General features: G+C 43.9%; 1 protein-coding gene across 9 annotated transcripts in view; it reads left to right on the top strand.

The window, feature by feature from the left end:
- The window catches only part of ADGRB2 (adhesion G protein-coupled receptor B2), a 706,559-nt gene that overhangs the window by 591,363 nt on the left and 97,197 nt on the right, over positions 1 to 17,999 (top strand). For all 9 annotated transcript variants that reach the window (XM_077481962.1, XM_077481967.1, XM_077481965.1 and 6 more), the window contains 3 exons: positions 9,645 to 9,713; positions 14,507 to 14,615; positions 17,490 to 17,636. In XM_077481962.1, coding sequence (XP_077338088.1) covers positions 9,645 to 9,713; positions 14,507 to 14,615; positions 17,490 to 17,636 — 325 coding nt within the window. The remainder of the gene's footprint in view (positions 1 to 9,644; positions 9,714 to 14,506; positions 14,616 to 17,489; positions 17,637 to 17,999) is intronic.

The raw sequence follows: 17,999 nt of genomic DNA, 5'->3' as shown, positions 1-17,999 counted from the left end.
GATGGAGTTCTGAGGAGAATGTTGGTGGCTTAGGGGGGTCTCCTAGGTCTAGAGGAGACCCCAGCCCCAGGCTAGGCTTGGGCTGGCTCAAGAGAATCTATTCAGCAGAGCAGTTAGATTTTGAATCTTGCTTGAGAGCAGTGGGAGCAAAGAAGACAGAGTGTGTATATCAGCATACCCATGGATTTTCCAGGGGAGAGACTGCCACATATAGCAAGCTTTCTAAAGGACAGTGTTGTGATCAACCCTTTTATCCTTGACCTGGGAGATCTTGAGAGCAGCCAGGATGGGTGGTAGTGCCTGCAAGCAAGTGTAGTTGGGAGCAGTTCCACACAACAATCGGATACACTCCTGCATGCAGTTTGCCTCATCTTTTTGTGCTATTTCCAAGAGGTACTAAGAGCATTCAGTCTGTAGTAGTCTTTTGCTACTAATCTACTAAGGACTGTGCAAGGAAAGGGATGAAAGTTGCCATGTGGGCTGGTAGTTCTGCAGGCAGTAGAGCTGGGATCAGTGTCTATGGTGGATTTGGAGATACTTCTGTATGCAGCTTACAACACAGTGTGCTACTTCCTAGTCCTTAAGGGGCGTTTGCATTTTATCTTCAGAGACTTTCAGTGTCTGGGAAGGAGGACAGTTCAAGACCTTGTACATAGGGAAGAAGCTGTCCCTGGCTTTTGTTCTTTGCTAACGGCCCTTGCATGGGTAGTGCTACAAATTATACAGAAAACATTAAAGGCACGCATATAAGGTTAATCATAAAATATCTATCACAATAGTGGACTATATTCATGTGTGTCCTAAAGGGTCAACATGTTTTGTTTATACCACTTCCTCAGGACTGGGACTTAAAGTAATTGTCTTCAAGTTCACAATTATGTAGTCCAGCTATAAGAAATATAAAAATATACATCTTAATATCACATAGAATAAATTAATGTCACATATTTTTTGCTAAATTCACTTGCACATATATTTTGATATGGTCTCACAACAGTTTTTCATAGAGTAAAATCTGTCAGTAGTGTTTATGATGTAATTTCAAGAGCTAACATCCGCACAGAGAAGATATTCAAGTGTCAGATGGAATTGTAGATGGACTTTACATTAGTGACTCTCTCCATGTATGATCTGTGCTGGTTGACCATAGAAGAGTCTATTTAGATATGTGATGTCTTCCTAAAGAGTACCTGTCACCACTTTTGAAATCTGCCACGTAGGTGGCATATTGGCCCTTTTTTAACAGTAAGGCTGCATTCGCACAGTCACTTAGCCATGCTGCAAATCCCAGTGGCAAGAAACTACTAACTCCTGTGGTTGGGATTGACAGCTTTGTGCAGATAGCTGCCAATTCCGTACATAGTTAAAATAACTCTGACTTTATGGACACTCATATGTCATCCTATGCACCTTTGTTTGCACAGATATGATGTACTAGGCTACATTCACACCGGCAGTCATGGGTGCAGTTTGTAGTATTTAGAGGCGTCTAAATGCTGCCTTTGGTTGAAACAACACTGTGTGCTATGGCTGCACACAAACTGGCTGATTATCTGGGCCAGTTTGTGAGTGAACAGAAGTCTGCAGAAAGGGGGCGTGACTTGGCCGGACTCGAAGATGGCTGCTTAGATCGAGAGCTCCTGCATGCCGAGGACTTCTTTTAGCTATCGCGGGGAACCACAACGCCTTTTCACCATGGGCAAGTCGAACAGGAACGCTGCTTCGTCCCAGACACCGAGGGAGACCGGAACGCAGCTCAGCCGCAACATCCCGGAGCTGTTCCGTACCCTCCGCTCAGACAGCCACGAGGCGCAGCGGGCCCAAGGCCCTGGATCGCTGAGCGCCAGCTCAGACCCGCACTCCGACGCAGGCGAATCACCGCCTCACCTCCCTCACCCGTCGGTGAGCCTCGCAGACCTACAGAGAGTGGCATCGGATATCACCAAGACTCTCTCCGCAGCTATCCTGGACTTGAAGACAGACATACAAGCGGTAGCTACTAGGCTTGCTGATGTTGAACAGACCTCGCAACTACACACAGCAGCCATAAGGCAAGTACAGCATACTTATGACGCCCAACTGACCTATCTCTTTGACCTGCACCGCCAAGTCGAGGACCTTGACAATAGGGGTCGCCGCCATAATGTAAGGGTCAGAGGTGTGACCGAGGGCATAGATGCGGGGTCGCTCCCGCAAACGATCTGTGCGATCTTTAATGACTTGCTTGACCGCCCTGCGGATTCCCCAATAGAAATGGAGAGGCTTCATAGAGCTCTCCGGCCTCCCCCCCGGGACAATGAACCACCGAGAGATGTAATTTGTTGCATCGTTAATTTCCCATTAAAAGAGGAGATTCTGAGGAAAGCCAGGGAGAGGGGTAGGATAATGTACAATGGCGCGGAGGTGAAACTTTTCCAAGACTTATCACCCACCACACTACAAAGCAGACGAGCATTGCGCCCTCTGCTAGACCTGCTGAGAACCCGCAATATACAATACCGATGGAAGTTCCCATTCTGTCTAGCAGCCTCCGCCAGGGGTCGCACTGCGCTCTTACGCTCGCCAGACGATCTCCAATCCTTCTGTGAGCAACTTGACTTGCCTGTTCCGGATCTCCCTGACTGGTGTGTCTTTCATTTCCCAACGGAACCGTGGCGTCCGGTGTCACACGCATTCTCCCCCAAAGCGCAAAGACAGCGCTCTAGAAGGCGACGATCAAATCCATCCTCTCCTGGGGCCCATGTATCCCGCCGAGACCTAAACCAGCGGAGCCCTGGTCTACCGACTACCCCCCGTAGGGATCGCTCGGAAGCTTGATCCTCTCGTTGGTTCTGAGCCACAGGAAATACCCGAAGTGGGTAACGTTTGTTTTCTTTGAAGTGTTTAAGGTTTATACTCTACACTGCCGCAGGCCTGAATCACCCTGAATCACCCTCCCAGAAGCCGATTATGTTGGTTGTTTTTCTCTTTTCTTTTTTTTGGCTTTTTTCTTTTTTCTTTTTTTTTCTTTTTTTTCTTCATTTCCTTTTTGAAAGTTGCTACGGGAGCCTCTGGCCTGAATACTTGAGAAGGACACCGACTATCATCCATCAAGGCCATAAGGATAACTGGCCCCGTTCTCAAGATTTCTCTGGAGTGATGAGCTTGGTTCCTCGGGTGACCACATGATTGATCGCACGTTGATCTCGCACAGGATTGACTCATTCTCCCAGGTGCTGACTATACTGTTGTATTCACGTTTATGTTTTATTAGTATCCTTGGGAGGGTTTTCCCTTTTTTTTTTTTTTTATTATCCTGTCTGCCTCAGAAGACGCCGCCAGTACTAACTGTAGATGTATTACCGGCCTACCCGGTTTCCAGAAAACATTTTGTGCCATTGGTAATGTCTGGTCCGAACTACATGGCTGGCGGTACAGCTTTGGACACAAGCCCATAATGCTACTCTCATACGGTGGTTACCCTTGACCTGCTGTCGTTGTGGTTGTTGTTGTTTGTGTTTTTTTTGTTCTCCCCCACCTTTTTTTGTTTTTCAGGTTTCGAGGTTGCCGAGGAGCTTCATGCCAACCCCTCATGCCAACTTTCTGCTTTCCAAAATTCAGGTGACCAATTGGAAATCTCGCGTTTGTGACTGTACTAGGCTCAACACTGAGCATGCGATGGTTTGGCATGGGGGATCCGCACTGAACCTCCGATTGTCACTCATGCCCATGGGGTTTACGTGAAGCTTTGTCTAGCTCCTATATTTTTTATATATTTTTCTTTTATATATATATATATTTTTTTCTCTTTCTATTGTTTTTTGTTTTTTATTTTTCTAATTCGATTGGTACACTGTATTAGAGTTAACCTACGGGATGGTATTAGTTATCAGATTTGAAAAGCATAGTATGTGCTGGCGCTATAAACATCCCGACTTATAGATAGACAGGATTGTCTGACACATGGTTATACTGCCTAATTGATAAAAATGGTGTGGTTGGCCTGAATATGTCTCCTGTGTTATTGGTCCCCCCACTAACCGTTACGTGCCTAAGTGCCTCGGCATCGCAGCAGTAGTTAATGAGTCCCGTTATTCTCATTGCCCCCCTGCAGCGGTTCGATACAAGAACTAGCTGACCTACCAGCCTTTTCTTTCCTAGGTGGATTAGTATTTCTACGTCCGCCTCTGGTATTTTCTTCTTCTATCTATTTCTCACCTCTCTGTGCTTTACCCCCTCTAGCACCCAGCATTTGAGTCTCTCCTCTCCCCCCCCACGGACCGAGCCACTCTCTTCGGAGTCCGTGGTCTTGCCTTCTCCTTCCCTCCAACTCTTATTTTCTAGCCTTGCCCCTCTCTCTCCCTTTTTTTTTTTTTTTTTTTTCTTTTTTCTCCTCTCTCCTTAGGTACTCCCCTTCCCCTTTAACCCCTTGTGTCTAACCCAGCCCCTCCATTATCCTTCTTTTGAAATCACAGTAAATCGTTCTCCAGTTCACTTATCAGGGTGTAAGTGGCGTGCTCCTGGTTCATAAGAGGGAGACGAGACCTCTTGAACTCTGTGTGGTGTCCCCCTCAGAATCATGCAAAACAATAGGAAGACTCATGGCTGTCTTTCCCTGAAATGTGTGTCTCTTAACGTTAAAGGTCTCAATGTACCGGAAAAGCGTTCTCAAGTCTTGTCTGCTATGTCCAAGCAGAAGGCTCAATTTGTTTTCCTCCAGGAAACCCACTTTCGATCAGACTCCGTCCCGAAGCTTACTAATGATATTTTCCGCTCAGTAGTGCACTCCACAGACCCCGCATCAAAGACAAAAGGCACCTCTATACTTATATCCAAACATGCTCCGTTCCAAATAAAAGACTCCCTAATAGATGCCGAAGGTAGGTACGTCTTTGTTAAAGGGTATTACGCTTCTACGCCACTAACACTAGCCAATATTTACGCCCCAAACGTCCATCAGGTATCCTTCTTCAGGAAAATTTGTGAGCTCCTATCATCTTTTAAAGAAGGTATTCTCCTTTTAGGGGGGGATTTTAATATTCCACTGACCCCAGAGATTGATACTTCCTCGGGCACTTCCGCACTGACGTACCGAGCCCTTCGTCAGATTAAATTACAATTACAGAATCTGTCCCTACATGACACATGGCGCACCCTATTCCCCTCGGGTAGGGACTTCACGTTCTATTCTGCCCCCTTCCAAAAATATTCACGCATAGATTACTTCTTTCTATCTCAGCCAGACTTGACCTACCTCTCGCACGCGACAATAGACCCCATGTACTTATCTGACCACCACCCAATCTCGGTCACCCTGATTTTTCCGACGCACACGCCCAGAACTAAGATATGGCGTTTGAACTCAGCCCTGCTCAAGGATGCGAGTTTTAAGACGCACTTGCACTCTCAAATCCTCACATATTTTAAAGAAAATGCTAACCCGGATCTCTCCCCACTTATTTTATGGGAGGCTCACAAATGTGTGATCCGGGGGGAATTATTGGCACAAGCGGCTAAGGTCAAACGCCAGACGCAGGAGACCATACAACGTTTGACGGACAAAATCAAACGACTGGAAGCTGCCCACAAGTCCTCTCTTTCACAGCGTTCCTTCCAGGAATTGACATTGACTCGCACATTATTGCTGGAAGAATTAGGTAAACGTACGAGACGACAATATGTTCTCAACCACCGGGTGTTCTACGAACATGGGAATAAATGCGGAAAACTCTTAGCACGGGCGGTGCGGAACTCACGACCCTCTAACATTGTTCATCAGATTAGAGATAAGCACGGTACCCCCTATTCTAAAAATGAGGATATAGCCAGACAGTTCGAGAATTACTACATGAGCCTGTATGACCTGAATTCAGGGATCCATCGCCCTACCCAAGTTGACAGGAGACGGGACATCATTAGAGAGTTCCTATCACGTTATTGCTCTACCACCCTCTCTAGGGAACAAACGGAGGAAATGGAACGGCCCCTATCCTTAGCGGAGCTCCAGACTGCGCTTAAACAAATGAAAACGGGAAAGAGCCCGGGCCCAGACGGGTTTACACTCCAATATTATAAGTGTTTTTTTCCAGCGTTATCTCGTGAGATGATATCGGCGTTTAATTACCTAGCCTCTCCCAATGTAGCTACTGGCCACATGTTAGAAGCCCACATTACTGTGATTCCGAAGGATGGTAAAGACGCTACTCAGGTTACAAATTACAGACCTATATCCCTCCTCAATGTAGACACCAAATTGTACGCTAAGCTGCTAGCTAATAGACTATCCCTGTCCCTTCCCAATCTCATATCCCTGGACCAGGTCGGCTTCGTCCCTGGCAGAGAGGCCAGGGATAACACTATCAGAGCACTGAATCTTCAACATTGGTGTAAGATTTCGGGCAACCAAGGTTTTTTTTTGTCATTGGATGCAGAGAAGGCGTTCGACAGGGTGGCCTGGGATTACATGCGGGAGGTTTTGAGGACAATTGGACTCGGCCCTCGCATGCTGGCCCATATTATGGCGCTTTACTCCTCTCCAACTGCGAGGGTGCGCGTTAATGGCCACCTGTCGAACGCCTTCAACATCCGCAATGGTACCCGTCAGGGCTGCCCCTTATCCCCTCTAATATTCGTGCTTTCGCTGGAACCCTTTCTTAATCAAATTCGTAGGAATCCCGATATCAAAGGTCTTACCATCCGCGATAGAGAATACAAGGTTGCCGCCTTTGCGGACGACATACTTCTCTCCCTATCTGCCCCACGTATCTCGCTACCCAACCTCTTACAGATTCTGGAAGACTTTGGGAAAATATCCAATTTAAAAATTAATTACACTAAATCAAATGCGTTAAATATCTCCTTGCCTCGACATGAGGTAGAGGGATGTGAAGCCTCCTTTCCATTCGCTTGGAACAAAAAAGCTATAACGTATCTGGGTATTCAAATAACGGCCAACCTAGATGAGTTGTACAATGCGAATTTTCTGGTAGCTCTTAAAAGAGCCCAACAGGATCTAAGAGATTGGGAAAACCTTAACGTGTCTTGGTTTGGGCGCTCGGCCCTATTGAAGATGATAACTTTGCCGCGCCTTCTTTATCTTCTGCAGGGCATCCCGATCAAGATACCGGTTTCATTTTTTGCTACCTTTAAGAGAGCAGCTTCCCTGTTCCTTTGGAAGAGCGCCCCCCCACGCATTAGCTACCAGCGCCTTACCCGTCCGAAATTAAGAGGAGGCATTGGTCTGCCGGATCTTTACAAATATTACTTAGCGACCCATCTTACACGTTTGGTCGATTGGAATGTACATGGATTGGGAAAGATCTGGGTGTCCCTGGAGAAATCGCTTATTCGCGACCCGCTTGAGTCCTTGCCCTGGATAAGGCCACGACATTGGCCAATAGAGGTCTTCACGCACCCCCTTATTGGCCCTTCCCTGGCAGCTTTCAGACAGGCAACTAAAAATGGCTCCTTATCTTCAGCTCCTGGTCCCCTTACCTCGTTAAGGAACAATCCCGATTTTGCGCCCGGAATGTCCAATGACTTTTTAGGACGAGTCTGGCCGCATGCTAAGGTTCTAGCGAGCCAATTTTTTGCACAGGGGTCCCTTTATACCTACGAGGACTTGGTAGCTATGTCCCGCTCCAACTCCTTTCCATTCTGGACTTATAGGCAAATAAGACACTTCCTGTGCTCTCAAGCCCCGACGGGGACCTGGACAAGACAGTTGACCCCTTTCGAACTACTCTGCTCAAAACCTCCCCCGCAAAGACATGTGATCGCATTTATCTATGCTATACTCGCAGAGGACAGCCCGACAAAGTCGGATGCGGCGCACACGGCTTGGGAAAGGGAGTTGGGAATTTCCCTTACGGACGGTGACTGGTCACTTGTCAACGAATATATTCACAGAGGCTCTCTCAATGTAGCTATTCAAGAGAACTGCTATAAAATCGCGACGCGGTGGTATAGGACCCCTACGCTCTTGCACAAAATCTCCCCGGCAATCCCGGATAGGTGCTGGAGATGTGACAGGGCGGAGGGATCGATGCTCCACATATGGTGGACCTGCGAGGCTTTACAACCTTTCTGGAAAGAGGTCCATGGACTTATTGCACACATCACCACATATACGCTGGATTACTCCCCAGCTCAATACTTGCTACACCACTCTAGTCTACCCAAACATACTTACTTTAAGTCTCTAGCTATGCACCTAGTAAACGCGGCTCGATTGTGCATTCCGGTACATTGGCGATCGACACACACTCCCACGGTGGGAGAATGGTTCCGGCGGATTTCTAAAATAGAAGAGCTAGAGGAACTAGTCCACATTTCCCAGGAACGAATTACAAAATTCACGAATACGTGGGCATGTTGGATTCATTTTAAAACGACACCACGTTTTCGATCATATAGCCCTTGAACAGTGGAATCTGTGGCGACTGGATTGAAGGCCTTTAGATTCTCTGGAGCAGACTGTACTGGAGAACGACTATTGATAACAGAAGAGATTTAACATACTATCACCCCTCCCCCCCCCCCCTACTTCCCTGTCCCTCAATAGTCACCCCCCCCCCCCTTTTTTTTTTTTTTTTTTTTGTTTGTTTTCTTCCCCCTTCTCTTCTCTCGTTTCTTTCCTTTCTCTTTTGCTCCTCCGTCCCCTTCTTGAAGCTTGAACCCTCCCTTGACTTATAGCACCACACTGCATGAGGCTCTACGGTGAATGTAAGGTTTACACCCTTTCTATAGATAACTCCTTCACATGCAGGATCACCATCAGGGAGTTGATTTTTGTCTAGCTAAGGGAACTCCTTAACTTTCATATTGTACTTTTATGTCTGACTATTTCCTGCTACGAGTGTTGCACATGTCTGTGATTATTGTTCACGTGTATTTTTGTATTTCAATAAATTTATTATGGAAAAAAAAAAAAAAGAAGTCTGCAGAAAGGCCAACCCTGGACGCACACTGTCTGCATCCAGGGTTGTTCAGAAGCTCTATTTGTACGTAACAGTTACATGCAAACAGCCGCAGAACCACCATTGATTTTTATGGAGTACAAATCTGGCATCCACCACAGTGTGTGCAGGTAGCATTTAAAACTGCCGGAAAGGATATACAGATTTTCGCCAGAGGTTGCCCCTGGCCATTCTGTGAATGTGGCCTAATTTATTAATAATTCTATGTTTACTTACATTTTTATTGTATGTGAAAATGCAAAAAACAAAACATGTTTATAATCTGAGACAGTTGAGCTTCAAAGTGTGCTGGTGTCCGCCTTTTGTACTGTTTTATATACAACAATACAAAGGCTAAATACTCAATAGGCTCAATACTCTATACTCAATATACAATACAGAGGGTCCAAGGTGTAGAGTGTAAGAATAGTGCTGATTTATTCATTTTATTTGTCAGTACTCTATATTCTATTCCTATGTATTTCAGTAACTGTGCACCTCTCCGAGATTATTCCCTGTGACTGGGTAGGTGTCTACAATCTGCTTGTGAAATCAAAGACAGCATGAAATGACAGTGATTTGTCCATTTAGAAATAAAAAAATGCATCTTCGGAATACATGTAACTTAAGATCCGCTCCTCTCTTATTCAGTGCCCTTCCGAGTAATCTTCCGTCTCACTGACTTAATCTCTCTGTCTTCCTTTACAGAAGTTTTTCCATGCTGTCAGCCACATACTGGATGCGGATAATAGAGAGAAGTGGGAGGACGCACAGCAGGTGGGGAGCAGTGATGCCGTAGCAGTGAACTGCAGATCTGTGATGTCTGCCTGTGGCGTGGGTGGGCCGTTTGTGTATATGTGTGACAACCAGGGGATAATACGCACATGCTACAAAAATGTTGTCAATGTAATTACATGCATGCGGGAGTAATTCACCTGTTATGGCGAAAGCGACTGTACGGATACTTGAGCTATACTTGTAGGGAGACAGAAACCACTGATGTCACATCACCTTTTCAGCGTACAGTTAATTCCTGAAAAGGAAGGATATGACATTGGTATTGGAGCTGTAATAACTATTTTTTTCTATATTAGTGTTTTTTTTTTCCCTATAGGCAGTACTCACATTATCCCCCTTTTAAAATTAGATTTTCATAAGAACTGAATCTTAATGCAGTGTGTTCATTGTAACCAAGGATACATAATACACTTTGAAACATAATAAGCATTCTGTAAAGGAGGAGACAAAAGACACACTTGTACAGTGCTGTCTTTAGCGGCAAGCTTCCTAAATCTAATCGAATTGCTTGCAAGGAGAAACAGCTCCACCTTCAATCCATCCTTCTGTCTTCTCCGGCAGGTTAAAAGCACAGGAAATTGAAGCTTTAACGCATAAATCAGTGATATTCCAAAGCTGCTAGTTAAATAATGTAACTTAATATGAACAATATGTAAAGTATAGATGAAAAAATATATATATAAGACATCATTTAAGTAGGTGCAAACCCATTCATGAGAGGCTCAACAGGTTACTATTATTTCAAAAGTCGCTTTCAATCATTTTAAATCACGGCCGTAGATAAAAAAATAATAATTCCGGGGGGGTCAGTTCTTTCAAACTTAAAGGCATCATTTACACTTACACTATGTTGGGGAAGGTATGGTTAAATCATGTGACAGCAGAGTGGGGCCATGAGGCTTTGCAAAAATGATCCCCATTCAACTGAATATAATGCAATGCACTCAGTTGTGGTGCGTTGGTGTACTAATTAGTACAGCAAGCTCCACGTAAGCGCCATAATTTTTTTTTTTCGTTCAGCCCACTGGGTTGAACTAAAAAATAAAAAAAAATAAAATAAATTACCGTGTGAGCCAGGCTTTAGATCTCATTTGTATGTTCTAAATGGCCATGGGATGACAAATATACCATGAATACCTACAGCCAGGATCCCAGATGTTGCAATTTTTGTCAGCTGCTCAGCATGTTCACCTGAGTGATGGGCAGAAAAGAGCAACTGCTGTTAACATGTATCTGCACATCCAGTGGTCCCCATGTTTAAGCTCCAGGGGACAAAGCAAAACACACTGGAGTGAGGAACCCAGGCTGAGGTAGTCTCTCCCATCACTACTGCATTACCATAGGACTCTGTGGATGTGTGGCACCAGGGATTTTTAAAAACTTAAAAATTGTGTCCTAAGAAATGTTATGAAATGTATTAAGAGATGAAAAAGAAAAAATATTGTGCACTGCCAACCACAGGATGGTGTCCTTTGCATCTGGTCGATATGGTTTGCATTCATTTAGTCTTAAACTGTAGTAAACCCAGCTTTTGAAATTGTACCTATAAGTATGACTATAATAACACTTACCTGTAGGTACAGTGAATATCTCCTAAACATATGGTGTTTAGGAGACAATATGCACATGGAAAGCAGCAGGTGATGTCACCGATGCATGCACTCTGAAGGGAAAGCATACTGCTTGGTTGTACTTCTCTTGGGGAGGGGTGCAGTTCGTTCTGCACTTTTGTGACCCATTTTTAGCCATTAGCCATCTATAGCCCGCTGTCAGCTGATATCGCTTAGCAGGTCCTGGCTGTGGAAAGATCCTAACTTTAAAGTGGAAGTAAACCCATCGATTTAAACAGTTTAAAAAAACGGCATGCCGGGAATGCTAACTGCACATTGGCTGTGCTCTCAACCAAACTGTCAAACCACCCAATGGCTGGTGTCATAACGGATCACATGTGCAGCACCGTGGCAGCTGAAGATTAAACAGAGGTAAAGATGGCAGCTTCCATGGATGAAAACGATAGGGGAGTTTACTTCCACTTTAAAGTCAGCTCAAGAGCATAGTAAATGAGGTAAAGCTTCACTTTGCAAAGAGTAACCAATCACATGCAAGAGAAATATAAAACAAATTGCATTTTTGCTTGCACATGATTGGATGATGGAAGTCAGAAGAGCTTCTGCTCATTTACTAATCTCTGGAGCAACTGCTCTTGCAAAGTGCACAATCAATTTGTCTTTAGTAAATCAACCCCTGTGTCCAACCCAGTTGCGCTCCTGAACTTCTGTAGGTTCCACTGTTGTCACCATCAGGACCTTACCTGAGCAGTGGCATGCAACTACCTGCTGCAGGGGAGATAGAAAGTGTCTGCGAAAATGTTGAATGAGATCAATGGGATTTAGATGCAAAAAAGGATTAAAAAAAAAGGCATAAACAGTATTTTCAGGAGAAAAAAAAAAGAATTGTACTAATTGTAGCTTCACAATTAAAATGTCATCCAGTTAAAGTTTAGATCAACCTTAAAGGAGTTGTATGCGATTAATAAAAATAAGCACATACTCACCTCTATGCTGCAACATCGGTCTGATGCTGCAGCTGTTCTCCCCTCCCCACCCAAGATCTAAGCCAGAGATCTGACCTCTGATCACTTAGTCCTTGATCTGCACAGAGAGAAGAGCAGTGGCTGTCAGTCACCACTCTCTGCTCTGCCCCACCAGTGCTCACTGGAGTACTGGGTTTGAGAGGGGCTGGGCACAGCATGATTTTATTGACAAAGTCGAAGTTAAATTACATAGATACAGTACATAAAGGTTAAAGGTATATAAGAACTCTATTTTTAAATTGGGAACTCCTTAAAGACCGAACAGTGCCATGATTGGTACATGGGGAGTTCTCATCCACTTTGTTGCTGACTTTAGGCATTTTGAATGGAAAGTAGCCCACTTGAACCCCCATGCGATCCGATTCTGTTGCGGACCAAAAAAAGGGTCCCGTGCGAGTTTGCTGCGGGAGCGATGCAAATTCAGCCATACTATCTGTATGGCTGTACTCGCATCGCTACGGAGATCGGATGTGATTTGCGGTGCGAATCACATCCGGATCTCCCCCCGCAGCAGTGTGAACCCAGCCTTAATCCATATATTGTAGGCTATCTCTCTCAATCTAAGCTATCTCTATGGAGAATATACTGGAATGGAGACAACCACATTACCTTACACAAGGAAACAGATATCTGAAAATTGAAGATGTATAGATAAAATTACCAGAATTGAACATAGGAATAAACGTAAAAAAAAAGAGAGATCAGGACACACAGGTTCCCAAGAGGGTGTCCAGATGTTTTCCCTTATAAATTCTTATGGGTGAATCCATGCAGAACCTCCACCCCAGACAATGCTAGCAGCTCACTTCATTAAGTGGACCCCTGAATTAACAGATGAGTCACATATGCATTTCCATACAGGGTGAATGGTGCAATATTGATCAGTATACTCTCCAGTAAGGATTGAGATATCCAAATGCTTGGGAACAATCACAGAGCTGAGCAAGCTAGAATGGATCACCCAATCTATATCCTCCTCAATTATTCAGACCAGACCTCCCAACGTGATACATGCAATAAGGAGAATATATAGTGCTCTCTGCAAAGGACTAACATTAGTAAAATAAAGGATAAAACATACAAAAATCTCCCTATAACCCAGTGCCTGGTGTGCGATCATTCTTTACACATGGATCAATGATGGCCGCGGGTGACGTCACGTGATTTCTTTCCATACACATTACATCCCAGTGACGTCATGTGATTCCTTTCCATACACATTACATCCTGGGTGGGGGGGTGCAGGATTTCATCAATAAATTCAAGCATTTGGATCTCCCAATCCATACAGGAGAGTATACCAAGTGATATTGCACCATTTATCCTGTATGGGAATGTGTATGTGACCCATCTGTTAATTCAGGGGTACACTTGATGAGGAGACCTGCTAGCATTGTCTGTGGTGGTGGTTCTGCTGGATTTACCCATAAGAATTTATTTAGGAGCATATCTGGACATCCTCTTGAGAACCTGTCTGTTTTGCTCTCTATGGACTTTTATTAATTTATTCCTATGTTCAATTCTGTTTGTTTGTCTATAGCTGCTCTATGGTTTATTCTACCATATGGATAAAATTGCTGTGATTTTATGAACATTTATAAGTGCACCTATGTACTTTATTTTGCACAGATATGATGCATTATTTAATAATAATGTTGTGTATATGTATACTGTACAAATATGTTACACAAAAATACACAATACAGCACTATTAATACACAGTATAATACATCTCCACATCTCTCTCCATTTATTTGTATGGAGAATACAGTAGGAAGGGGCCAGCCATATTGCTTGGCATGTGGAAACTGTGGTATATTATGGATATGCTATAAATCTGGTATTTCCAGTGGGGGGGGGGGGGGGGGGCTCTCCTTCTATTTGAGAGGATTGTTGGTGACCAAAACCACTATTGTGCACCTACAACTCAAATATCATGGTTAGATGTACTTCCTTCGTAATGCGAAAGCTCTAAAGAGTCATGTGAATGTTGTGTTTAACAAAACCATAAAGACACCATTTAGGCAATAACTGTTTAAGATCGGAAGGTAAATGTTTAAGATTTATATTCAAATTTAGAGTTGTAAATACACGTTTCTCCTCAAACATTACATAGTCATTAGGCTGTCTTAAATGGATGTGATTTATTCTATTGAGGAATCCAACATCTGTCTTACAGGTGGCTCCGGGCTCTGTACTTCTAATGAAGGTGCTTGAAGATTACATTCACCTTATTGGGGATGCTTTAAAGCCTTTTCAGAGCTCAATCATTGTTACAGAGAATCTGGGTATGAGTCTTCTTGCTTTTCTTACTTTCTAAGAAGTATTGATTATGACCTAGGGTATGACTACAGACAAGACAGAGGTTGACAGGAAAGTCTTGGTGCTGCTCAGCATAACATGTACCATTAACTGGCCAGCTGTGTGCCCATACTACAAGCTATACAGAATCAGCATTCTGATAAATAATTTTGTTTATTTCACATTCTTGCTGTTTTGCTATTCTTTGTTTGTACGTTTATTAGGTATACTGTATGTGTTTTTTAAAGCTAAACTCCAGCCTTACTTTTGGTCTTGCACAGACTCTCCTATTCTGAATTGTATTATTCTGATTTTACTGCACACTATGAGCTTCTCAAACTGCACCAAGTCATTAACAGGCTGCCTCATTTCCATGATATCCAACTTCATCCAGCTCTTTTTTCCTCAGTTTTACTGTCCCTGTCTTAGCCATCTCATTCATTTGATTTACATTTTTTTATTTATAGGAGGTTCCACATCACACGTGGGCATTACCTAGGGTGGTATGCTTGCAAATGTAGCCTCCCAAGGAATGCCCACCCCTCCAGACTGACATCCACCCATCAAGGCATTCTGATACTTGCATAACTCTTCCCGAAAGTCAGCCCACTGCTTCAGTCAGGACTGAGGGGTCCTGGGAGAAGCACTGAGGCAGGAAGCTGTGATATTTTCCAGCAGCTCCCTCCCATCAGTCATGATCTACCTACATTGTATCGAGAAGCACAGAGACACGGTGATACAATCGCTGGGTCTAAAATAAGGTATAAAAACAGAAAGGTTTTATTTAACCACTTCCCTGCGGCAGAAGGGCACATACAGGCAGAATCACGTACCTGTACATTGCCCTTTAACCCCCCGCGAGCTCCGGGAGTGTGATTGCGGGCCCTGCGAACTCAATGTCTGCGGGGATACCCGTGATCGTCTCACAGAGAGGAAGAACGGTGAAATGCAAATGTAAACAAGCATTTGCCCATTCTGCCTACTGACACTGATCACAGCTCCCTGTAATCGGGAGCAGTGATCAGTGTTGTGTCACACACAGCCCCTCCCCCCACAGTTAGAATCACTCCCTAGGACACACTTAACCCCTAGTGGTTAACCCCTTCACTCTCAGTCACATTTACACAGTAATCAGTGCATTTTTAATTGCACTGATCGCTGTATAAATGTGAATGGTCCCAAAATCGTGCCAAAAGTGTCCGATCTGTAGGCCATAACGTCACAGTCACAATAAAAATCGCTGATTGCGTAGTAAAAAAAAAAATAATAATAAAAATGCCATAGAAACTATCCCCTATTTTGTAGACTCTATAACTTTTGTGCAAACCAATCAATAAACGCTTATTGCAATTTTTTTAACAAAATTATGTAGAAGAATACGTATCGGCCTAAACTGAGGAAAAAAAAAGATTGTTTTATATATATTTTTGGGGATATTTATTATAGCAAAAAGTAAAAAAAAAATGCATTTTTTTCAAAATTGTCGCTATTTTTTTGTTTGTAGCACAAAAAATAAAAACCTCAGAGGTGATCAACTACCACCAAAAGAAATCTCTATTTGTGGGAAAAAAGGACGTCAATTTTGTTTGGGAGCCATGACTGCGCAATTGTCAGTTAAAGCGACACAGTGTCGAATCGCAAAAAGTGCTCTGGTCTTTGGCCAGCCAAATGGTCTGAGGCTTACGTGCTTAAAATGTGTATGTTTATGGGGGGGGGGGGGGGAATTAAGATCCAGGAAAGGCACAAAGTATAGGCAGCTTTCAGCTTAAAGTGGTCCTAAAGGCTGAAGGTGTTTTACCTTCATGCATTTTATGCATGAAGGTAAAAAAAACTTCTGTGTGCAGCTTCCTCCCCGGCCCTCCCCAATACTTACCTGAGCTCCCACTCGATCCAGCGATGCGCACAAGAGCATCGGCTTTCCAGTGACTCTCCCTCCTCATTGGCTGAGACAGCAGCTGGAGCCATTGGCTCCCACTGATCTCAATCACAGCCAGACAGCCAATGAGGAGCAAAAGGGGGAGTGGAGGGGCCGAGCCATAGACCTGTGCCTAGATGGACACAGAGAGCAGTGGCTCTGGAGTGCACCTGCGTGGGTGCCCCCATTGCAAACTGCTTGCTCTGGGGGCATGTGAAAGGAGGGAGGGACCAAAAGCACTGGACCCAAGAAAATGAGTATCAGGGCTGCTCTGTGCAAAATCACTGCATAGAGTCAGTAAGTATGAAATGTTTGTTATTTAAAAAATACATATTTACCCTAAATATGACTAAAGTGCTGTATAAATCAAGCCAAGACGTTCTTTTTTTTGCTGGGGAAATTTTCCTTTACTTCCTATCCTAGAGACACAGCTGGAAATTAGATAACATGGAAGTTAATGAAATTTCAGTCTTACATAGTTTTCACAGGAGCAAGCATCTCCATGGGAGAATTTTGCTTCCTCTCCTGCTTTGATGACAACCCAAACGAAAATGTATATATTTAAATTAGACTTAAAGGTCCAAGTACAAGTAGTGAAGATTGTCATATTTTGACCCAGGTTTTATTATGACCTAGATAATTGAGTTGACTGCCTTTTGGGGCAAGAGAAGATTTCTTCCCCTCTGGAAGGCAGCTTTGGGTAGAATCCTCCAGAGGAGCTGGAACCTAAAAAGTAATTTATCTTATTTATTGACCATGCTGCTGCTACTTTATTATTCATAATGCTGCTCACTAACACTTTTTTTTTCAATGTGTCTCATGACCTGACAAAGGTTGGGGACCTCCTTGTAAAACCTTTGATAAGCTGTTCTAATTTTCAAATGCTGTAATATACACATCAGAAACAGAATCTGTGACCATTGCTCATCTGCTGTATGTCTGGCAGTTATTAGCATCCAAAGAGAGCCTGTCTCTGCTGTATCCAGCGATATAAATTTCCCGATGAAAGGACGAAGAGGTATGAATGACTGGGCTAGAAACTCTGAAGATAAACTTTTCATCCCCAAGGAGGTCCTGACTTTGCCTAATGCAGGTGAGCATCAGGAATATTCTTTCCGAAATCCTTCCAAGGTTAAATGCATACAAGGAATAGGCCAGCCTTTCTCAAACCTTTTTACGCCAAAGGAACCCTTGCAATCATTTTCAGCTCTCAAGGAGCCCCTGCTAAGTTTAGTCCATTGGTGGTCATAAATGCCTCTTATATTATTGGTGGTCACTGGTCAGTAGGAAGAATGAACCCCTTATAGGGGCGGTCAGAATACCACCCTTAGAGTCATGCCGCTGGCTCTGATAAGTGGTGTTAGACCAAGAACTATCCAGGCACCATCACATGGGAGGTCAGTTAGCCACAGCTCAACAAACCCCTAACCCCTAGCTGTCTCTGTAAGAAACCTAG

The sequence above is a fragment of the Lithobates pipiens genome, unplaced genomic scaffold, assembly GCF_037356315.1.
Source record: "Lithobates pipiens isolate NorthernLeopardFrog02 unplaced genomic scaffold, aLitPip1_a1.2 Scaffold_16, whole genome shotgun sequence".
Classification (NCBI taxonomy): domain Eukaryota; kingdom Metazoa; phylum Chordata; class Amphibia; order Anura; family Ranidae; genus Lithobates; species Lithobates pipiens.
Note: the sequence above shows the minus strand (reverse complement) of the source record. Positions and strands in the feature narration are given on the sequence as shown.